Genomic DNA, 25,805 nt, shown 5'->3' on the forward strand with positions numbered 1-25,805 from the left:
CTCTGTATTTTACGTCCCGTCCTCCTCAGTTTACGTTCATTACAGTAATAGAGTTTTGTCAGTGCAAGTCTCTGATTTCTGTCGTAAAGGGTAGGCTTCACCCTTTTATTACTTCCATTACAGCTAGGTTCGCTAAATACAATTTTATAGCCTGCCCCATCAAGGATCTTGAGAATGTTGCATAAAACACCAACAAAGTGACTTTTCTTTATTTAGCTCTACCAGGAATACGATGGTGAGGTCGATTACGGATATTCCGCAAGGCAGTCTTCATGGAAATCAAACTCACAGCTATTTCATTAGTCGCTCTTAAAAACAGCAAGTCAATATTGTATGGTAGGCTAATTTTTCAAGAAATTTGGAAAATATACAGTTTCAGCTTATCTAACTTGGATCAGGGTTTGATCGCAAAGATATCTAACTGATTAATAGTTTCAACGAATTATGGTGACTTCAGATTGGTGTAGCAGACACGAAAGGCGTGTGCATGAATATAATTGCGAGCGGAGCAACACTCTCCAACTTATAGTCTATTTGTGATCATTCCTTTTGTTTTTCCTAGACCCGTATGAAGATGATCATTATGAACCGAAACTAGTAACAAAATCAAAAGTACGTGCAATCAAAGAGTGATAAAAGTTATATAAATTGAATCAATGGATTGCTGTACCCTTCATTGCGATGATGCCACGTTCCTCCAAATACTTCAAAAGATTGGAAGGAGAAAAATCGATCGGCAATAATAGATTATTTCTCAGCTCCCCATATGGGTGTTACTACTGCATATTCAAGTCTATCAAGAAATATATCTTTAGTGACTAAGTAATTACAAAAAAGGCTCAAGGGATAATATGTATAAACAGACAACCAAACTTTAGTGACTAAGTAATTACAAAAAAGGCTCAAGGGATAAGATGTATAGACAGACAACCAAAATAAAAATGTGTTCTTATTAAGTCTCAAACGCGCTTCGTTTAGTAGAAATTAGCCTCTAAAAAAAATAGAAAAGATGTAACTTTTAGTTGATTTCCCTCACCGCCTCTATGCCTTAACCACCTTAAAACGTATTATATTTACATTTCATTAGTCCCCATAAGACAGCACCCTGATGAGAAGTCTTCTTCGTTGTATAATTAGCAAAAATCTTTTGTGTTCGGTGTAAGGCCTTACATGATGTTTTAAGCAAGGGGGGGGGGGGGGAGGGGGGAAATGAAAACATGTAACTCATTTTACAAGTGAAAGAAATCGCACAAAACTTAATTGTTGATGAAACATTTGCTTTGTACATGAATTAACTCTCTTTAGTAAAATAATGTAAGTCTTATTTGTGCACATTGATTCTTTTTTTTTAATTTCTCTTATCGAAACCATTCATACATCGATTAGCTACACAGTACCTTAGTTTTCTGTTGATATGTTGAGTATCTTCACAAGATACCAACATTTTCTGTGCTCATTCTTGAAAAAGGAATCTATACTCGTCACATAATCTTAGCATAGTCTACCGAAAAGCTCACAAACGGGAAACTCTCAGAAGCAAATATTCAGCATCTGAAAGCAAAAACTACGAAAGTTCGCCGGAAACATAAAAAATTCAATAAACTCCATTACGCTCAAATTCGACTAATTTGAGGTTAATAATTCCCATAGTTTTAAAATATGCATTATACATTTTAGCTTATAATAATACCAGTAGCGGTTTGAGCACTGAAAGAAGGCGACTTTGGTAGAAAAGAATCCGATCAAATTCTGTGTAGGATGAAACTTTGTTTTATTAACACATTCATCTTTTAATATGACATTTATTTTCACTTAAAATGCTTATACATATACTTCAGTTCAATAATTTGAATTTCACAAAACAGGAACCGAGAAGAAATGAAATATCGAAGGGTTAAGAAATTCAACATAATAATAAACGAGGGTATAAATTGTTAGAAAAGCATACGTTTCACATATTGTCAACAAGATTGTCCCATGGTTATTTTATACGAAAAACCATATTGGGATTAGTGTTTACTTTCAATAATCGTTGAGAGGAATTTGCAGGATGTATTCGTTGGGAGAGTTTGGAGCTTCTCAAACACGAATGACAAAATTTCCATGGGAAAAGAACTGTGATACAATGGACTGGCGTGGATCCACTACTCAGGTCTGGAGGAGAGAGGGTCACAGTTTGTTCTGGACTGTCAGAGTGACTTTCAAAATATGTTTCATATTTGGCGTCTCTCTTGCGGGAACGCAGGCTGACTGATGCAGAATCCACTACAGATTTTCACTTTTGATTACTCAACTTTTGCTTCGTTCCCTCCTCCCCCTACAACTACATCTTGCCATTACCTCTAGTTTTGACAGGCCACAGATTCGTTGTTTTATGATGATAATTAATAACAATTGCAATAAATAAAATGTTTCAATGCGATAATATTAATTTGTTAAAATCAGTACTCAATACATCGCTATAGAATAGTGGTTCCCAGCATGGTGGTAATTACCCACAGAGGGGTAAAATGAAGTTTTCAAAGGGGAAAAAACAAAAGAACTCGATTTTGTTACGATTAAGAAACTAAATTATTTTTTTAAACATCATCATTATTATATTTCATAAGACTGTAATATTGTTTACTAATTTACCAACCCTCGTCTTTTTTTTTTTCAGACACGTACTTTAACCCTTGACACAGTTAGTTTGATGTTAAAGCCTATGAAACGGATGTATGTACATCTTCTACTCACATAGTCCACTTTTTATAAACAAACTTTTTTCTTTATGCCATGTGTCTATGACAGAAAAATCGATACATATACATCACACATGCTTTAATATCTCATCAAAATGCTTTCTCTGTGCTGTAGGTGGTTCCGGCAATACATCATAAATCGCTTCATTATTCATTTGCCAACAGATAATCCATCTAATTCACGGCACACCGCAACAGTAACTACGTAATGGTTACTAAATTGCTGCAGGGCCTTCACAGTGTTATTATTATTAGAGTAGCTGTCAGACATAAATCTTTGGCACCCTAAGGTCTTCTAATTTCTACCACTTCAGAAGTAGGGAGTCTAACAATGAAGTAATTTACTAACAGTAAGTGTAGCGCACGTATTTTAATTCGATTGCTTTTAAATGGGGGTGTAGAGTGTGGCTGGAGCAAGTGTCGCTAGGGAGAGAAGTGGTGCAGAGGAAGCATATGTTGTAACAAGTGTTTATCCTCGACGAGGATGGTTAGCTTTTTTTTCTGAAGGGGTTGTAGGTAGCTCTAGCGGTTCACTGCTAAGTGTTTCATCATTCTATAAACAAGGATGTTAGAAGTAAGCAAAATCATTATTTCATGATATAATAAAACACTAGTAGAAACTATATTTCGTCATTCTCAAAATAAAAGTGTTCAAACGGAATTTTTTAATTCTAAAATTTAGCAGTGCACTGTTGTTGACAACGTTAGATGTGAGGGTTAGTACATGATACTCGTATCTGATTGCACTCAGGGTCAATGGCCTCAGAAAGGTTAAGAAACATTTCTATAGAATGGCATCAAAGAATTTGCACTTCATGTAAATACACTGCCGGAAAAAAATTAGGATTCGTTGAAAGACGATGTCGATTTTGATTCGACGACAGAATATGCCACCTTGGGAACATTAGACGTATCGATAATGGTTTTAGCGTCACCCACCAGCAGATGGCGTAGTAGCACAGCTACCAGAGTGTTCTGTATGTCTATCATTTTAAAGAAAAAGCTCACGTCCACCAGGCTCAGTGAGGTGCAGGCGTGTAGAATAAGCAATTATCATTCTTCTGAGTCGCGCTCGTGCTTCCTACAGCCGATTTAGCGTGTTTGAGAGGGAGCAAATTGTGGCCTTTCGAATGGCGGAATGGTGGTCTCGGAGAATTTCACACAAGTTGGACGTGGCGCATCAATTGTTAATCGACGCACGCAATTGTGAACTGGTGAGCATTCTCACACTCGTAGCCGAGATTCTAACGTGTTCGCAGCACTGACACCAACACAGTCCGTCGTATTGTAAGGGCAGCAGTGGCAGGTCGTACAGCTACCACAGCACAGGTAAGGACAAATGTGAACCCGCAAGTGTCAACACGAACTGTTGCGAACCGGTTACTAGCAGTAGCAGTACGGGCAAGCACGCCTCCAGGCAGTCTTCCACTCACACTACAGCAACCACATGTATGGCTCAACTGGTGCTGTCAGAGGATCACCAGGTTTACATTAGCTTAGATTTACTTTCATTCCAATTGATCCGTAGTGAGGAGGTCCTCCAGGATGTAGAACATCTCAAAAAAACAATAATACATGACAAATATTTACAACTGAACCAAATAAGCTACGGTACAAACACTAATGCACTGAATTTAAAATAAAAAGTTTTTTTTATTTATAAGGTAATAAACATGTAATAGAACTACTATAATACTTATTTGCAATGAACACTTTACTGCACTGAAATGGTGCAGAAGTTATATTGTACTTACACACACACACACACACACACACACATATTTACAATGAACACATTACTGCACTGAAATTGTGCAGAACTTATTATATCAGTTGGTTCTACTGAGAAATTCATCAGTGAAGTAGAAGGAGTTGGCCACCAATAAATCCTTTAGTAAATGCCTAATAGTTTGAGATGGGAGAAGCTACAATTCTCGTTCACCTTTGGTGTTTATGGATCGAACGCTGATCAGCGTTCGATACATGCGGAATGTTGTTCGACCAGTTATTTTGCTGTTCTGTGAACGGGCAGGTGATGTGCTGTTCCAATAGGATAATGCTCGCACAAATAGTGACCGCGAAACTCGCCGTGCTCTGCAAGACGTACAGCAGCTTCCCCTGCCTGCAAGATCGCTGGACTCTTCTCCAACTGAGCACATGTGGGACACGAGAAGACAAGTGACTCGTGCAACTCGTGTACCTTCAATTCTTACAGCACGTGTGGAATAACGTATCCCAAGACAGAGTTCGTCACCCTTGGTGGTCAAATATGATCGATTATTTGATTGAGTCAGTGCCCGCATTGCCGCCCTTGGACGCTACAGTACATACGAACATGAATGTGTGGATGCGTACCTTCTACCTCAGAAACACTTGAGCTGTTGTTGTTGTTGTCTTCCATCCAAAGACTGGTCCTAGTTCGAGTTCGGTTGCCACGTGAGAGGAATGAATGATTCCAAATGGACGGAACGAATTTTGAGATCTTTGACTTTAAACCGAAAACCATAACGTCATGGTGTGTGTATTGTGTACTGTGTATTGAACCAGGGACCTAGAAACTACGGAGGCTTCGTCCCGCCGTAGCCCTTAGTGGCTCACAACCCCACAACAGGCAACAGCAATCTACCCACCTCACACCAAACCCAGGCTTCTTGTGCGGTTCGACCCCCAGTGGACCCTCACCCCCCCCCCCCCCCCCAGCCCCCACCTGGGAACGTCTTATACGAGACGAATGTAACCCCAAATGTTTGCGTGGTAGAGTAATAATGGTGTACCCGTACCGTACGTGGAGACAGCGTTCGCGCAGCAATCGCCGACATAGCGTAACTGAGGGGTAATAAGGAGAACCAGCCCGCAATCGCCCGCCGAGGCAGATGGAAAACTGCCTTGGAAACCATAACGTCATGGTACATGAATATCAAAAAAGATCTAGATGAAATGAACGTACTACTAGAAGAAGCGCATGCCGAGAAATCTTCAAAACAGCTGTAGTGATGTTTGGGGCTATACGAGAAGAGAAACGAACGGCTGGTGCCAAAAGATCCGATAAAAGCCGTGCTACGCACGGTGCATTGATAAAGCGTATCTGGCGTAAACAATAAAAGAGAAATTGAGAACAACTGTCACAAGGATTGTAAGCTTATCGTGGTCCTTACCTGGCCGACTTGTGAAATGTATAAAATAATAATAGTTCGACGATACTGCAGTGCCGGTGTTATTCTGATGACGATACACTGCTGCCACCGCCCGTTTCTAAACACATCAGATGAATTCGCAGTTGCGAATAATGACTACCATCAGGTGTAGAATGTAATGAGGACAATGAAACTTTGTGCCGAACCGGGACCCGAACCCCGATTCCCCGCTTATCGCGAACGGTCACCTTACCATTTTGTTTTTTGTTCATCTCATTTTGTTCTGTACTGTTCGTTGAATTTGTCCGGGGCGGACGTCCGATGACACTCGTTCATGTTCTTCGTTGATCTGTACACTCAGGTTTTTTTTTATTTATTTTATTGAAGATAGCTAACCCTCTGACCGAACACTCTGAGCTACCGTGCCGGCAGCCATTTAGCTATCCATGCACGACTCACAGCCAGACCCAACCTTCCATATGACGTCAACCATAAGTCTACGATCTGTACTCGCACATCCATTATGTGCATTCCCGTATAGTTCAGACGTTGTGCTTGAAAGTCGCGGGCCCGGTGTTGGAAGGTGGACGTGCGAGTACAGATCGTAGACGTATTGTTGACGACATATGGAAGGTTGGGTCTGGCTGTGAGTCGTGCATGGATAGCCAAATGGTTAGGCGACTGATCGCGACTAGGGGAAATCCGGGTTCGAGTCCTCGTCGGGCACAAATTTTCACCGTCGTCATTCTGCTCTACAGCCGGTGGTAGTCATTATTCGCAACTGCGAATTCATCTGATGTAATAATAGTTCTGTTAATCCGTTAGTATTGCATCTATTCACTTATGAGATCTGCAGTGACTTACCGTTCTGTGGGCTTATGAAATTCCCGAGGCACATGCTAAGTTGATTACAACAAAGTATCAGAATTCCTTCCTGAATTCTATTCTGAGTGCGCTTAACAATTGTGTTGTCCGTGGGCAGTTGAATTCTGCAGTAAAAGCAATGAGTAGAACGCGCAAAATTTTTAAAGAAGATGTAGTGTAACATAGGAGATGAGCGACTGGTGGATGGCGGTAAGTATATCAACACTGAGGGAGTTATTGGGGTCAGCAAACAGAAAAAATGCCATTTTATTGATATGATGAGTGCTGACAATGGCCTCCTAGGCTTATGGGGATGCTTCTGTGGTTGTCACAGGAGTACTGAGCGTCAATTGGGCTTTCAGATCAGACGAATCACCACCAACTCTGAACTGCGCCAGCACCACGATGTAGGTCAGCATCGCAGACGCGAACTGTCAACATAGAGAACACGTCTTTTTAAAGGAAGAACAGGCAACGTGATCTGAAAAGAATGCTAATATTTATGTTATTTTACTGATTTTGTTATAGGTATACAGGGCCTCCGTATAAGTAACAATATATGCAAGGACTTCCGTAATCCCCATTATACATTTGATAAAATTCCAGAAGAACATACTGTATAAGATGTTACATACAAATATACGTCCGGGAAATATAAAGGTCCATGTTACAAGGAAAATAAAACTGACTCACATGTTTACCCGTCTCGTTAATAATGACGCTTCGTACGTAGTTGGATTCAAAAGCTGCTCGATGTGACGGCCACGATGTTCACTGGACAAACCGTGTCTTCTACACTCGCTCAGAACTATCTGCCGCAACCATAAGACTGAGCTGAGATCTGTTAGAGAAGACTAGACCTGTACACCCTCAAGTAAAACTCTAAATTCGGCCATCTTGGCGGCCGAACGTCCGATCCCCCTTGATCTATTCACCTTTCTTCACATGTTGCGTTGAGGTGGGTTTGGACGAAAACCACAAAATATATTGTCCCCTCTTCGCGCTGAAAACGAATGTCTTTAAAAACGTTCACTGTCTCCTCTACCAAGAACTTAAGCACGCCATGCTGGAGAACCAGGTACTAGCGAAAAAAGCAAAGTGTAAGTCGGTTTTGTTTTCTTTGGAACATGAAAACTAATCATAGCCGATATACGTCAGTAAATAAAATCCTAGGAAGGTCGCCTTTAAAGTTTTTACAAGCTACCAGCAGCTGACACTGATAAGATTTGACGTAACTACTGTTTAAAAATGTGTCACTTGTGTTGTAAAATCAATGACAAGAAGGACACAAAACGAGGGCTAGCACAAATAACGAGGACATTCTGGACGAAAATAAGTCTACTATTACAAAATATTGGCCTTAATGTGAGGAAAAAGTTTATGAGAAATTGCCGGTTAGCTTTGTATGATAGTGGAAATGAGCGTTTGGCGTCGTTGCCCGGGAGGCCCCTTACGGGGCAGGTCCGGCCGCCTTGGTGCAGGTCTTATTACGTTCGACGCCACATTGGGCGACCTGCACGCCGGATGGGGCTGAAATGATGATGAAGACGACACAACACCCAGTCCCTGAGCGGAGGAAATCCCCGACTCAGCCGGGAATCGAACCCGAGCCTATAGGACGGCAATCCGTCACGCTGACTACTCAGCTATCCGGGCGGACTGTATGATGGTGAATCATGGACTGTGGGAAAACTGGAGAAGAAGAGAATTGAAACATTTGAGATGTGCTGAATCAGGTGGGCTGATAAGGCCGAAGAGACTCTCCGCAAAACTGTCAGAACTAGCGCAGAAAGGAATATACGGAAAACATTTACAAGAAGAAAGGGCAGGATGGCGGGACATTGTGGTTTCTCTTTTTTCTGCGTCCAACGTGGCAATAAATTATATCGATAACTAAATATGAAATACAGGGTGATTATAATTAAAGTTGAACTTTCAACCGCTGTAGATATAACACCAGTGGTCAGAATGATGTCAAATTTTAACGGAATATTATTGGAGAAGGGGGAAAACGTATGGCGGAAGAAAAATAAATAGTTACAAAATGTACCAATAGATGGCGCTTTAAGCATCTTAATTTAATAGTGGTTGACTGCAAGTGACAAATGAATCATACAACAATGACTAAGGCGTACGTATTACGTTAAATAAACTGTACTACTCAGTGTGCACGTGTGTACACGTGTGATACTGTTAGTTGCGTAAGCCCTTCCACCACGGCAAGCTCGTATCGCATCGGATGGGAAAAATCGGTTTTTAATTGTCCTAAGCCCAAAAGCCGCATAAATAAATCATCATTCACATCGGTTTTTAGCTGTCCTGAGGCCATAAAAAGCATCAATCACATCATTTTTTAATTATCCTGAGGCAAGAAACCGCATAAAAGCATAAATCAAAATCAAATCGGATTATTAATTTCCGCGTGACTGGCGCAAAACATGAACATGCTGTCCACCGTTTTCTGTAACTAGTTGAAATCTAGAAACAGCATGTTCCACAACTGATCGAAGTGTTTCCGGGTTCGTGGCCGAACGGTTCTAGGCGCTACAGTCTGGAACCGCGCGACCGCTACGGTCGCAGGTTCGAATCCTGCCTCGGGCATGGATGTGTGTGATGTCCTTAGGTTAGTTAGGTTTAAGCAGTTCTAAGTTCTAGGGGACTGATGACCTTAGAAGTTAAGTCCCATAGTGCTCAGAGCCATTTGAACCAATTTTTTTTTTCCGGGGTCACGTTCAGAATGTGTTGCGTAATGCGTGCCTTCACTGCAGCTAAGTTTGCAATCGGAACACTGAACACAACGTAGCCCCACAGCCAGAAGTCACACGGATTAAGATCAGGTGATCGGGACGGCCAGGCTGTAGGAAACATGGCGGCTGATAATTCTAGCATTTCCGAAATGGCGCATCAGCAGCTGCTTAACTGGATTTTCAATGTGCGGAGGTGCGCCATCTTGCATAAAAATGATGCCATACACGCTGTTGGAGAGCTGGAATGACGTGGTTGAGCAAAAGACACTCATAGCGCTTACCAGTGACGGAACAGGTAACAGGACTGGAAGGCACCTGTCTCTTCGAAAAAGTATGGTCCTATGATAAATGATGCCGTAAACCCGCACAACACAGTGACATTTTCAGACTGAAGTGGTACTGGTTGATTTGCGCGTAGATTGTCCGTTGCCAATATTAGACAATTCTGTGTATTGACATTTCCCGCCAGATGGAAGTGGGCTTCGTCTGTCCACAAAATCTTCAGCAGCAATCATTGTCCACTTCCATGCGTGCAACAAATTCTAAAGCAAAGATCTCTCTTGCTGGCAGGTCAACAGGAAGCAACTCGTGCACGTGGATAAATTTGAATGGATAGCAAAGAAGGATGTTTCGTAGGATTCTAAGCGCCGTGCTCACTGGTATGTCTAATGTTGGGACAATTCTCCGTCCACACCACCGCTCGTCTCCTCCTGCATTGCTGTGGCCACTGCTTCCACTGACGTCGAATCAGTTCGTTTCCTCCCTCTACCAAGTTGCACACCGAAAGGACCCGTCTTTTCGAATTTCCGAATCATTTTCTCCAGATCCACGGCAGTCATCGGACTAACGCGTTTTTTTCAAACCCCTCAGTGTCCAGAACTTCTGCAGAGCGGCTTGTGTACAGTCATCTGCAGAGCACGATCCTGCATTGAGACAGCCATGTCGAACGTCGCAGACGCGAAAGGACGAAAAGCCATGTACCCGGCGTGTTTATTGTTGTGGACTGACAAGGCAGCCAGTCCACAGTGACGGGTAGCCGAAAGAAAGGCACGCGTACACACACGCCGACTGGCGTGAAGTCTGGAACAGGATAAGTATTGAATGCTAATAAGAAAAGTATGCAGCTCCTCGAATACTTAACTTTTATTCTATCCTTGTTGTATACATCGTTCTTCTTGTTGAGACATGCTTTAAACGATAACTATCAAACTATGTAAGGCTAATGGCGCCTTGCTAGGTCGTAGCCATGGACTTAGCTGAAGGCTATTCCAACTGTCTCTCGGCAAATGAGAGCAAAGGCTTCGGCAGTGTAGTCGCTAGCAAAGTCGTCGTACAACTGGGGCGAGTGCTCGTCCGTATCTCGAGACCTGCCTTGTGGTGGCGCTCGGTCTGCGATCACACAGTGGCGACACGCGGGTCCGACATGTACTAAATGGACCGCGGCCGATTTAAGCTACCACCTAGCAAGTGTGGTGTCTGGCGGTGACACCACATTTATACCAACTTCAATGGGTCGTGCGCATGACTGGTGTTTTCATTTACGTATTCTGACGCATACAGCGCCATCTATTGATCAATTTTCACACCAATTTTTCTTCATCTGTCATACGCTTTCCCCTCTCTCCGATAATACTCCGTTGAAATTTCACATCATTCTGAGCAGTGGTGTTATTTCTACAGCGTTTTGAAAGTTTAACTTTAATTATAATCATCCTGTATATTTTACCATCTGTGATAAAGTAGGGCAAAGATTCAGATTATTATCAGTACATTCTTTTGTCTCCCTCTTTCCAAAGGCGGAGACGATACCAGAGAAGTCAGTTCCAGTTCTTCATTGAAAGCATACTTACGTGAACAAGAAGTTGCCTAATCGTTTCTGCATAAAAATATTATTCGAAATCTGAATTACACAAGCAGCATTGTTTGACATTAGTAAACCTCCAGAATACACCCAAGGAAGCTCTTATTTTTTAGAAAAAGGCCCCACGAGCAAATGAACCACACATCACATTTTTGTAATTTCAAGGCACATTGGTCCGGTTATCACCATGGAGGATCAAAACCATTCAGCTGCTTTGCCCATAGAAGTTGTCGAAATATTCGTAATATCGCCCATTCTATTCATGCAGTAGCACTTACCGATGACATGAACTTCCTGTTGACATCTACGACTCCGGCAAAACTGATAAATGGCTGATTTAGCTTCACCGCCTGCAAAAATTTGTGCAGCTGTAAAAAGAAAGTTCACAGTCAATTGAGACATTGTTAGTTGTGAGACCAGCACAAGCTTTACGTAACGCTAACACTCTTCCAGCGTTCTAATGGAAGCGTTAAACCACTTTTGTTCCCGTCATACTCAAAACGTAGTACGAGGGGTGTTCATGAACTCTTAGCTATCAGCTGTAAAAAAAAAAAAAAAAAAAAAAAAAAAGTTAGATAATTAGTTCTGTAATTCTGGTATACGTTGAAACTCCGCACCGCAATCCCGTAGTACAATGGTAGAGGAGCCAACATTAAGTTTCGCAGCCAATCTCCACTTTATCAGTAGTATGCGCCATTTTGTTTTGGATGCTCTATCAAAGTGCTACGATACCTCGGCGCGAGAAGTTCAATGAATGCCAGGACAACAACTTTATGTTGGCTCCTCTACCATTGTACTACAGGATTGCAACGCGGGGTTTCAATGTATACCAGACTTGCAGACACGTACCAGTAAAGAAACGCAACATTAATTTGGTAACTTAATTTTTTCGAGCTGATAATTAAAACTTCACGAACACCCCTCGTATGCTCATGTTGGCTTAATATTCTTATTAAGCTTAACCATTTCAGTTGTTTAAGAATCCGTGACTGTTTATTTCATATGAATACCGGAAACAGCAACTAGACACTTATTTGAAATGTTGTTCATTTCATAAACATGCTCTCGAACCTTTTTAAAAATGCGATCGCAGTAATTACATAATTCATTTCTGGCTTACTTCGGCGTATAAACCGTACTCATGGTGACACATTAAACCACGTTCCATCTTCTTGTTATAGAGGCAGCATCCAGCATAATACTATGAAGTAGTCACGTAACCTTCTGTGCACCATTTGAAGGTGAGTCTCAAAAGGTTCGAAAAGCGGTTTATGGTATAAATAATTCCTATTGTCTTCAGACAGCACGAGACACCTCTACAGACGAATTCTCCAAATCTTGAATATGGTTCAAATGGCTCTGAGCACTATGGGACTTAACATCTATGGTCATCAGTCTCCTAGAACTGAGAACTACTCAAACCTAACTAACCTAAGGACATCACACAACACCCAGTCATCACGAGGCAGAGAAAATCCCTGCCAAATCTTGAATATATCAGTTAACCTGCAGTTCATGCCAGTCGGTCTACATAGGCCAAACATGCAGAAATTTCAAAACGAGGTACTCCGAACACCTCAAAGCCCTAAGAAGTGATAGTACACACTCTACTTTTGCAGACCGTCTAATACAAGAAAACCACCACCCAAAAAACATGGAGACCAGAAGATCCTCAGAGAAAGCAACAGTCTGCATCAAATACTCACAATGGAGTAGAACTACCACCTACAAAAAGCAATAATACGGGAAAAGAGAGTCTTGAATGAAAATGCAACACTGTGCAACAAAACAATGTCTGGAACACTAAATGAACTATACAAAACGACTCCCCACAAAAAATGTAAAAAAATCTTCAGTTTTCTTGGTTCTCAACTCACTTCTTTTTCCATCTCTCTCTCTCTCTGTGAAGATTACACAGCCATGCATATACACCCACCCACCTCCCCAGGGGTCGGAACCCCTGAAACCCACAGACATATTATAATTAATAAATAATTAATTTAGAGATCTAAAAGAAGTGTATATAAAACTGTGAAGATTACATTTCGCCACATTTTGTGTAAGTGCTTGTGAGATGAAGTAGTGAGCGGAAATTTGTGATAAACTGAATGAAAGCAATGCACTAAACAGCAGCTGATTGAGACACCACCCAGGTACACGAAACAGGACGGAAAATGTAAGAACAGAAACGTACATAACCTCTACCCTCGAAACAGCTCTCCGCTAATACGCAATAATTTTCTTCATGGCTAGTTTGCAGATGACACGCTGTCAAAAAATCGACGAAAACGAGCACTAAAATTGATGTATAATAATACAGTTCAGTTAGCGATGTAATTTTATGGTGAGTGTCCAAACAAAAGGAAGCAAATTGCAAATATTGTATTTCTTAGGCCTACAGCAGTTAAATTATAACAAATTTGATATTGTACTGTACAGGAATAAATATTTGACCCACAGAAGATGAGACATTGGTGTCGAAACATGTTTGGGTAAATATATAAATAAACTAATTGTGTTTGCATAAGGCTGATTTCCAAAACCACCCAGTTGTTATGTAACAATATGCTTACTCGAGCAGCTGCGATAAATATGATGGAAGACAATAAGACTCTTCGTTCCTGGAAAACGGCTCTGTTATATTTCTTATAGACCTCATAGTTTCCATGCTTTCTGAGACTTGGAGTCTTTATTATACCTACGAATTACAACAAATCGCTACATGTAATAGTTATTTGAGATTTTACATACCTCGTCACGGATGTTTTCATCCCTAGCAACCAAATCATCGATTTCTTCGTCACAGAAATCATTCATCTGGAAGAAAAAGAAATAAGATAATAGAGAGCGAGGAAATAATTTTGTTACAAATCTTACTACTTAAAGTGCACATGAACTGATCACTTAGTAGTGGGAAAAGCAGATGCCAGACTCAGATTCATATCAACAAGCTTAAGGAAATGTGACTCATCCACGAAGCAAGTGGCTTATAAGGCGCTTGTTCTATCAAGTATTGAGTGTTGTTCATCTGTCTGGGATACCTAACAGATAGGACTGGTAGAAGAGAGCGGGACCGTTTAGTCGGCACGACAGCATTACGGAGGTGCTCAACAAACTCCATTGGCAGACGTTACAAGAGAGGCGTTGTGCATCGACGAGAGGTTTACTACTGAAATTTCGAGCGAGCACTTTCTGGGAAGCGTCGGACGACATATTACATCCACCCACATAGATCTCGCGTAATCACCATCAGGAGACAATTCGAGAAATTAGAGCCAGTTCAGACGCTTACCCACAATCGTTCTTCCCAAGCGCTATTCGCGAGTGGGACAGGGTTGGAGGGTTCAGTTAGTGGTACACACCATTAGCTGGCTTGCGGAATGTGATGTAGATGTAGATGTATGACGGGAGGTGCTATTTATTAGAACTTAAATCATATGACCTTTATAATGTTACGCATAAAGTCTTAGGACTTTAAGCGACAGATCAGAAAAAATAAAACTGACAACTGGTTTTGGTTATGCAACAATCAGAACAGGTGTAGAAGAAAAAAAAGTTGATCTCTATATCCAGATTAAAAATAGCATTGCGGAAACCGGTAACCAGAAAATAAAATAAATAAGCGACTTGAACAATATCAAAATTAGACTAAAAAAAATTGCATTTATGAGTCAGCTGTTTGACTGCACTGCATCCTAGTCTACACTCTACAGTCTGCTACCTCTAGGGCACGGACAACTGATGTGAGTGATGAAAGATCTCGGATAATCTATTATAAGTAGATAAATTCGTCGTTCCGTGTAGCAAATGGCTAAGCCATGACATGCATTGGATACAGCATCATTGTTGCGCTGAAGCACCTATGTAGTATAGATTTACGATTTTCATATTGTAGAACAGCATCTGAGTATTACAGCTTGCCACACTCAAGATCAATGAATACGCAGAACACCCTTCACAATCTTGCTCGCTAATCTGCCTGACTGGTCGAAGTGTTGCGTGAACCAGTGGAACAAATGGTCCCGCTTTGAGAATCTGGGATTATGTTGTTTGGTGAACTCCCATCTATTGTTTGAGTAAATAAATTGATTGATAGAAAAAGTGCAGCATCCAGAATAGAAGGAAGAAACGAACGAAACTTCACGGGTTGAGATAATTTCTATTGTAATTTCAGTGACTACTTGTTGTTGTTGTCGTCTTCGGTTTGGGTTTGATGCAGCTCTCCATGCTACTCTATCCTGTGCAAGCCTCTCCATTTCTGAGTAACTACTGCAATCTACATCCTTCTGAATCTGCTTACTGTATTCATCTCCCGGTCACCCTCTACGGTTTTTACGTCCCATATTGTCTTCCAGTACCAAATAGGTAATCCCTTGATGTCTCAGAATGTGTCCTATCAACCAATCTCTTGTTCCAGTCGGGTTGTACCACACCTCTCTTTTCTTCCCAGTTCTATTCAGTACCTCCCTATTATATACGTGATTTACCTATCTGATCTTCAGCATTTTTCGGTAGCACAACGTTTCAAACGTTTCTATTCTTGTCTTGTCTAAACTGTTTATCGTCCATGTTTCACTTCCATACATGGCCACACTCCATACAAATATTTTCAGAAAAGACTTCCTCACACTTAAATCTATACTCGATGTTAAAGGATTTCTCTTCTTTAGAAGCGCTTTCCTTGCCATTGCCAGTCTACATTTTATATCCTCTCTACTTCGACCATCATCAGTTATTTTGCTCCCCAAATAGCAGAACTCATCTACTACTTTAATGGTCTCATTTCCTCATCTAATTCCCTCAGCGGCACCTGGTTTAATTTGGCTACATTCCATTATCCTCGTTTTGATTTTGTTGATGTTCATCTCATATCCTCCTTTCAAGACACTGAACGGTTCAGTGCTCTTCCAAGTCCTTTGCTGTAGCTCACAGAATTACAATATCATCGGTAGGCCTCAGGATTTTTATTCTTCTCCATGAACTTTAATTCCATCTCCAAATTTTTCTGTTTTTTCCTTTACTCCTTGCTCAATATACATATTGAAAGACGTCGGGGACAGGCTACACCCCTGTCGCACTCACTTCTCAATCACTGCTCCCCTTCCACTCCCTCGACACTTATAATTGCCATCTGGTTTCAATACAAATTGTAAATAGCTTTTCGCTCCCTGTATTTTACTGCTGCAACCTTTAGAATTTGAAAGAGAGTGTACAGGACAACATTATTAAAACCTTTCTCTAAGCCTACAGATTCTCTGTAAATTTGACTCGATCTTGTAGTCAGAAAAGCATTTGTAACATTTGTGACTACAAGATCGAGTCAAACTTACAAAGAACCTGGCAGTATGAGCCCACTTGACAGCATGACTTTGCACTCTCTCTGGCCCGGATGGACGCACTGCTGCGTTTGGGAAAGATAGCATAAAGCCGTTGTATCCTTTTGTCAAGTAAGCTGACCCACAGCTGTTGTAGCTGGTACTAAATATCATGGATTCTTGAGCTGGGACGGTGTTGACGGCCGAAACATATTTTAGCGGGACATGTCTAGGAATCTTGCTGGGCACGCGAGTACCTCACCATCACGCAGACAGTTCGTAGAAACACGTGTCGTAAATGATCAGGATCCTGGTAAACACTGGAACGATGAGGCTGTCGTCTGAGAGGTAAAATATGACGCCGCAGGACGTCAGTGACGCATAAGAGTTCCCTCAAACAACCAGCCGTGAGGTGACCTCGTACCTGATGGTTTCCCACACCGTGGCGCCATGAGTAGCGACGCGGTGTCTTTCCAAAACACTGAAATAATGGGACCTCTCCTCATGCTTCCGCCATGCTCGCACTCGATAGTCATTCGGGATAGTTCTCAACTAAACGCAGTTTGGCGCCATTCATCAGCAGTCCAAGCTTCCCGGTCACGACACCATTCCAAACGTATCCACTTGTGCTGTGGTGTTAACTGCGGCCTACGAGTGAAACGGTAGTTCCCTAATGCGGCTGCTGCGTCTCCGACCAGTGGTGCGGAATGATACAGAATGCTACAGAGAATCCATTACTTGCTCTCGGACGCCAAGTACGGATGTGAAAGAGCTACCTTGTACGAGCAGTTACGATGATCTTCCATTTTGGGGCTCAGACGTCGTCGACCTTATCCTTTAAGAAATTACATGAGGGTTCATGTTCCCATGTAGTCCAACACCGGGCCACTGCCACATCCGAATGCCTTACAGATGTTTATATGGCACGATTTGATCAGCATTCCAAATGGAGACCCACAGTGGGACACCTTTCAAACTCGGGCAGATGCTGACACATTCTCTTACGCGGTATATCCGTGTCCTTCACAGGTCACTCAGCATCTGACGCTCTTTGCGGCCCTTGTATACGCTACCACGCTATAAAATGACTTATATTAATAATATTAATATTTATATATGTGTTTGGAGAGAGAGATTGATCTTGATTGGGACTTTACTTTAAGTCGCCAGTGGTACCTGAATTTTGGTAGATGCCTCCTTAAATGGTCAGCTTCTGCACCAGTTGGTGACGTATTATAATTTCGAGGAAGTTATTGTTCTTTAAGATTTAAAGTACGACTCTGTTGGTTACTTGGCCGTATTGTAGATAACTTTGAGCCCAAGTTTTCGTAGCTTATCATACCTAAGGGACCACTGTTGAAAGTAAATAAGATCAAACAGCAATCTGCTTTTCGTGAGAAAAGGAGATTGCTTGGCACACAAACTTCCTTCAAACTACACGTCCTGCTACATCAAAACTGGTCAGTGGAGTTCAGCACCATACTATTGTACAATATCATAATCCAATTACCGTAATTAAGAAATTATGAGAGCTTGTTACGTATTGAATGAAAACTACAGAGAAAGCATTTCCTTTCCTGTATTTTAATTAACTTTGTACACTTGCGATTGATAGCCGGTGACAACATATTTCTGTTCTTCACTTCCAAAAAATTTGTATACATAAATGTTTGGCAACTCTTACACATACTGTACTCAGTTTTGTTTTATCACTACAATAGCAATTTTCATTACATGTAGCAATACGTTCTGAGCGGCGGCCTAACAACACGTCCTCTTTCCACAAGATACAGATTAAAAGTCCTCTATTTTTTTTAATAAATCAATTGTCATTTTTTAAGAGTCCATACTCAAAGATTCACAATTACTATCGTTGCGGGGATTGCGCGCTAAAGAGTTTCTTGCTGTCCAGCTGCGCTTCACTTCACTTCAAGTACTTTTTGAATCACATTTACATTTACGGTATTTACTTACATTACTGAGCTTCTCAGAATGAAATGAGGCAATAATTAGTTAAAAAAGGGCAGTGAGGCTCACATAACATTACAACTACTGGTAACGATACTAAACACGGAAAACAGTAATGCACTCTAAGAACGAAGTCTCTCGCGACGGCACTTATATAAAACATTCTCGGTTTTTTTTTTTTGCCGCATCAATTCGGGATAAAATTGACGCGGCAAGAAAACCGAGAATGTTTTACATACTAATGCACTCTGTTCGTCGTTCTCATTGCAACTCTAATTATTTACATGCACGCCGATGGTGTGCACATGTACGAAGCTACACTGACATTCGACCATGTTTCAAGGAACTTCACATTTTTGGCAGGCTGTGTATTTACCTTAAACTTGGAAAAACCAAATTCATCACCACACAAAATGTTCGCGCTAGATTTAGGTGCGCAACGCTTCAGGTCCCACCCAAATTTACGACTGTCGGTGCGTTTCAGAAAGTGCCGAACATCTACCGATGATTATTTGGGACGATCAAATGGTTCAAATGTATCTGAGCACTATTGGACTTAACATCTGAGGTCATCAGTCCTCTAGAACGTAGAACTACTTAGACCTAGCTAACCTAAGTCCATCACACACACCCATGCCAGGATTCGAACCTGCGACCGTAGCGGTCGCGCGGTTCCAGACTGTAGCGACTAGAACCGCTGGGCCACTTCAGCTGGCTGCGACGATCAGCAGCTGCCGTTACACAAGAAACTGTTGGGAAATTATCGTATTTCGACTGATAGTAAGTACAGGGTTATTACAAATGACTGAAGCGATTTCACAGCTCTACAATAACTTTATTATTTGAGATATTTTCACAATGCTTTGCACACACATACAAAAACTCTAAAAGTTTTTTTAGGCATTCACAAATGTTCGATATGTGTCCCTTTAGTGATTCGGCAGACATCAAGCCGATAATAAAGTTTCTCCCACACTCGGCGCAGCATGTCCCCATCAATAAGTTCGAAAGCATCGTTGATGCGAGCTCGCAGTTCTGGCACGTTTCTTGGTAGAAGAGGTTTAAACGCTGAATCTTTCACATAACCCCACAGAAAGAAATCGTATGGGGTTAAGTCGGGAGAGCGTGGAGGCCATGACATGAATTGCTGATCATGATCTCCACCACGACCGATCCATCGGTTTTCCAATCTCCTGTTTAAGAAATGCCGAACATCATGATGGAAGTGCGGTGGAGCACCATCCTGTTGAAAGATGAAGTCGGCGCTGTCGGTCTCCAGTTGTGGCATGAGCCAATTTTCCAGCATGTCCAGATACACGTGTCCTGTAACGTTTTTTTCGCAGAAGAAAAAGGGGCCGTAAACTTTAAACCGTGAGATTGCACAAAAGACGTTATTTTTTGGTGAACTGCGAATTTGCTGCATGAATGCGTGAGGATTCTCTACCGCCCAGATTCGCACATTGTGTCTGTTCACTTCACCATTAAGAAAAAATATTGCCTCATCACTGAAAACAAGTTTCGCACTGAACGCATCCTCTTCCATGAGCTGTTGCAACCGCACCGAAAATTCAAAGTGTTTGACTTTGTCATCGGGTGTCAGGGCTTGTAGCGATTGTAAACGGTAAGGCTTCTGCTTTATCCTTTTCCGTAAGATTTTCCAAAGCGTCGGCTGTGGTACGTTTAGGTTCCTGCTTGCTTTATTCGTCGACTTCCGCGGGCTACGCGTGAAACTTGCCCGCACGCGTTCAACCGTTTCTTCGCTCACTGCAAGCTGACCCGTTGATTTCCCCTTACAGAGGCATCCAGAAGCTTTAAACTGCGCATACCATCGCCGAATGGAGTTAGCAGTTGGTGGATCTTTGTTGAACTTCGTCCTGAAGTGTCGTTGCACTGTTATGACTGACTGATGTGAGTGCATTTCAAGCACGACATACGCTTTCTCGGCTCCTGTCGCCATTTTGTCTCACTGCGCTCTCGAGCGCTCTGGCGGCAGAAACCTGAAGTGCGGCTTCAGCCGAACAAAACTTTATGAGTTTTTCTACGTATCTGTAGTGTGTCGTGACCATATGTCAATGAATGGAGCTACAGTGAATTTATGAAATCGCTTCAATCATTTGTAATAGCCCTGTAGATCTCCTAAGACTCCATTCGCATTTTAGTACTCAGTAACGGCACGTAAGAGTAACTTCTGATGGAAAAACTACTCGCCGACATTAAAATTTTCAGTTGAAGCTTATGTTAAATGTTGTGTATTCCACTTTTTGAACTATGTTGCCACCGGCATCAAACGCAGCGGTGCTATACGGAAACTAGACCCGCAGTACTACAAAGACAGAAGGCGAGGGAATGGCAAATTTACAGCGTTTAATCTTGAAAACGATCTTCGACACTGTACGAGATATTGGTAGCACGGAAAAAGGAAGTACCACCGGAAATTTTAAGTCAACCTAACATGATAATGAAGGCGAGAAGACTTCGTTGGCTAGTACACGTGACAAGAATGCCAGCTTCGAAATTTCTTGTAATTCAGTCTGTTCTATCATGCACCTATTACAGTTTGCCAGCTTCGAAATTTCTTGTAATTCAGTCTGTTCTATCATGCACCTATTACAGTTTGCTTGAATATCTTGCTTCATCTTTAATAGAGACCTTCTCGTTCCATTTCAGTTTTTCTTTTCTTTTGTTCTATTCATACCTCCAACATCTTTCTACCGTTTGTGTACTTACTTTCATAAAGGACTAGGGGCGATAAATAAGTAACGCAATACTTTCTTCTCTAAAATCAGACAACACTACATTATTGCCCACTCTTTTGGCTACGGAAGCCTATTTTTAAACACAATCTCCGTTCAAGGCATCGGTCTTACGCCAACTTACTTGAAAATGGTTCAAATGGCTCTGAGCAGTATGGGACTTAACATCTGAGGTCATCAGTCAGATGGTTCAAATGGTTCTACCACTATGGGACTTAACTTCTTAGGTCATCAGTCCCCTAGAACTTAGAACTACTTCAACCTAGCTAATCTAAGCACATCACACACATCCATGCCCGAGGCAGGATTCGAACCTGTGACCGTAGCGGTGGCGCGGTTCCAGACTGAAGCGCCTAGAACCGCTCGGCCACAGCGGCCGGTCCAACTTACTTGGTCTCCATGGTACCACTCCATTGGTCAACGTCGGAGCGAACGTCTTGCTGCATCAATAACCTCACCATCACGCTGAAGTCGTTTCATCAATTTCCTGAGGGTTCCAAAATGTATTTCATAGTTGACTGTTGCAACATGAGGGAAGACATAAAAAGGAATAGTCCCTCCATAGTCCCATAATATCGTCGCCATGACTTTACTGGCTGGAGGTGCAACTTCGAACATTTTATTCGGAGGGGAGGTGGGGTGGCCCCAATCGGTGGATTGCCGTTTTGTTTCCCGTTTTCTTTCCACTACTAGTCACTTACTTTCCTGTTCTACTCGCAAACAGAGCGAGGGAAGAACGACTATCTGTATGCCTGCATATGAGCCGTACTTTCTAATATCTTATCTTCGTGGTCCTTACACACAATATGTATTGGGCGGCAGTCAGCTTCAAATGCCGGTTCTCCAAATTTTCTCAATAGTGTTTCCCGAAAAGAATGCGCATTCCGTCCAGAGATTTCCATTTGAGTTTCCGAAGCATCTCCGTAACATTCACTTGTTCGAACGTATCGGTAACAAATCTAGCAGATCGCCTCTGATTTTCTTCGATGTCTTCGTTCAATACAACGTGGTACGGGTCCCAAGCACTCGAGCAGCACTCAAGAATAGGTAGCACCAGCGCTATATATGCGGTCCCTTTACATGTGAACGACTCTTTGCTAAAATTCTTGCAATAAACTGAAGTCGACCATTAGCCTTCCCTACCACAGTTCTCGCGTGCTCGTTCCATCTCATATCGCTTTGCAACATTATGCCCAGGTATTTAAACGTCTTGACTGTGTCAAGCAGGATAATAGTAATACTGTATCCGAATATTACAGGTTTGACCTTCCTACTCGTCCGCATTTAGGGCTAGCTACCATTCATCACACCAACTGGAAATTTTGTCTAAGTAGTCTTTTATCTTCCTACAGTCATTCAACTTCGACACCTTACCGTATGCGATGGCATCATCCGCAGACAAACGCAGATTGGTACTCACCCTGTGCGCCAAATCATTAATGTATATAGAGAACAACAGTGGTCCTATCACACTTTCCTGGGTCACTCCTGACGATACCCTTGTCTCTGATGAACATTCGCCGTCGAGGACAACGTACTGGGTCCTATTACTTAAGAAGTCTTCGAGCCACTCACATATCTGTGAAGTTATTCCACATACTCTTACCTTCTTTAACAGCCTTCAGGCTGGCCGGAGTGGCCGTGCGGTTCTAGGCGCTACAGCCTGGAGCCGAGCGACCGCTGCGGTCGCAGGTTCGAATCCTGCCTCGGGGCATGGCTGTGTGTGATGTCCTTAGGTTAGTTAGGTTTAATTAGTTCTAAGTTCTCGGAGACTGATGACCTCAGAAGTTAAATCGCATGGTGCTCAGAGCCATTTGAACCATTTTTGAACAGCCTGCAATGAGGCACCGTGTCAAATGCCTTCCGGCAATCTAGACACTGGAATCTGCCCGTTGCCCTTCGTCCATAGTTCGCAGTATATCACGTGAGAAAGGGCAAGCTGAGTTTCACACTTGGGATGCTTTCTAAAACCATGCTGATTCGTGGACATAATCTTCTCATTCTCAAGAAAGTATATTATATTCGAACTGAGAATACGTCTAAGGATTCTCCAGCAAACCGAAGTTACTGATATTTGTCTCTAATTTTCCGTGTCCGCTCTTTTACCCTTCTGTCGTATTGGAATCACATGCGCTCTACCGAGCGAGGTAGCGCAGTGGTTAGCACACTGGACTCGCATTCGGGAGGACGACGGTTCAATCCCGTCTCCGGCCATCCTGATTTGGGTTTTCCGTGATTTCCCTAAATCGCTTCAGGCAAATGCCGGGATGGCTCCCTTGAAAGGGCACGGCCGATTTCCTTCCCCATCCTTCCCTCACCCGAGCTTGCGCTCCGTCTCTAATGACCTCGATGTCGACGGGACGTTAAACACTAATCTCCTCCTCCACATGCGCTCTTTTGTAGTCGCTTGGAGTGCTGGGCGAGAGATTCACGATAAATGCAAGCTAGGTAAGGGGCCAATGCCGTAGGGAACTCTTTGTACAATCGAACTTGGATTGCATCCGCGCCTGGTGGTTTATTTGCTTTCAAAATTTTCAAAAAAATGGCTCTCAGCACTATGGAACTTAACATCTGTGGTCATCAGTCCCCTAGAACTTAGAACTACTTAAACCTAACTAACCTAAGGACATCACACACATCCCTGCCCGAGGCAGGATTCGAACCTGCGACCGCAGCAGTCGCGCGGTTCCGGACTGAGCGCCTAGAACCGCTCGGCCACCGTGGCCGGCTCAAAATTTTCAGCTGGTTCTCTACGCCAGGGATGCTTATTACTAAGTCGTCCTTACGGGAGTCTGCCCGGTGGTCAGATGACGGTATGTTTGTACGGTTCTCCTGTGTGAACAGTTTCTTGAACGTGACATTCAGAACTTCATCTTTTATTTTGCTGTCTTCAACTGCAAGACCAGACTGGTCAACAAGGGACTGAATGGAAGTGTTAGACCTGCATAGCGATTTTACATAAAACCAGATGTTTCATCGTCTGTGACGATGATCGATAAAAATTGTCATGATCAGCCTCGTAACGCGCAAGTAGTTCCACACATATGGTACTCCGCTCCTCCTGAGTACCCCAACTGGAGGACAAGTGTGTCAGCACTACCAACAGAGAAGTCCAGCTGTGCAGCGAAGTGTTTAATTGTGATCCGTCAATGACCTCGAATGAGAGTGTCCGCACGGTCCGCCATTTCAGGAATCACACCTGTGTGTGGCCGGCCGGCACGCGGGAGATCGGACAGGTATGTGCGACCTTGTTGCGATGATGACACTCACCTCACCCAACGATTCACCGGGCTTTTTTTCACCCCCAGGTCTGCGTAGGCGTTCTGCAGGCACCTATCAATCTGCGACGCTCTGGTTTCTCGCCAAAAGAAACTCAGTGACAGTTTTCTGCCTGGAACGTACCTCCGTTACAGGCTACATTTCAAAGGCTGCGTATAGAGCCACCACCTATCGAAACTTCAAGAAATTGCAGTGAAGCGGGAATATTTCACGGTTTCCCACAACAAATTCCCAATTTGTCAAACGAAATTTGAAGAGAAAAAAAATGTGTTTTATTACTTATTGAACACCTCTCGTAATTGCCCCTTTCGTCGACGTATGAATGACATTCATTACCAAAGATTCCGAATCTGTTACGTCTCAATGTTCTAAAATAAAGCGTCTTCTACGTTTCTGATTTCCTGCCCGATGAGACTGTGTCTTCCAGATTTGCTATTGTCTACTAAGAATGCTGAAAATATATCTTTAACAGTGCGCTTATGACAGAGAAATATTTCATCGTTAGGAGTCAGCATGGACAACAATTTGCACAATTTTTAATGGACATCGTATTCGCCATTGATTGTAGACATTATTTATTTCACTATTGCAGTTTCGACCTTTGGGCCTTTTTCAAGTGGTAATGCAAAATATTTTGCTTCAGCACTATCAGACTTTAAAATCTTCCAAGATGTATGTATGTCATCGTCAAAAATAGGCCTTTTTCTGTTCTATATTGACAGTGAAAAGGCCTGTTTTTGACTACGACAAGTATTTGTCGGAGGATTTTAAAGTCTGACATATTCTGAAGAAAAATCTTTTGCAATACCACTCGAAAATGGCCCAAAGGTCGAAACTGGAATAGTGAAATAAATAATTTCTACAGTCAACGGTAAATATGATGACCTTTAAAAGATTTTACATGACGGTCAACCCAGGCTATGAGAAATGAAATTTGCACAATGATAACATTTGTAGATCTCACTGTATTTATTCACCTCAACTGTAATCCTATGCGTTCCGGAAGACTACCACCAAAAGTATTTGCCATGGTAATTATGGAAAAATAAACATTAATTTTTAAACATTCTTAGACAGAGAAATCAAATTTCGTTAAAAACTATCATAAACAAAGCCAGCACGAAACCAATAAGAAGAATCAAT

The 25,805-nt window shown here is 42.2% G+C and overlaps 1 protein-coding gene across 1 annotated transcript in view; it reads right to left on the minus strand.

Annotated features, from left to right (window-relative positions):
* Positions 1-6,794: 6,794 nt before the first annotated feature.
* Positions 6,795-25,805, minus strand: part of LOC124612365 — a 38,347-nt gene continuing 19,336 nt past the window's right edge. Inside the window, exons 2-4 of the mRNA XM_047140526.1 lie at positions 14,099-14,164; positions 11,626-11,715; positions 6,795-7,170 (exon numbers count right to left, since the gene is read on the minus strand). Coding sequence (XP_046996482.1) covers positions 7,045-7,170; positions 11,626-11,715; positions 14,099-14,164 — 282 coding nt within the window. The 3' untranslated portion in view covers positions 6,795-7,044. The remainder of the gene's footprint in view (positions 7,171-11,625; positions 11,716-14,098; positions 14,165-25,805) is intronic.

Source organism: Schistocerca americana, chromosome 4 (genome assembly GCF_021461395.2).
Source record: "Schistocerca americana isolate TAMUIC-IGC-003095 chromosome 4, iqSchAmer2.1, whole genome shotgun sequence".
Lineage (NCBI taxonomy): Eukaryota > Metazoa > Arthropoda > Insecta > Orthoptera > Acrididae > Schistocerca > Schistocerca americana.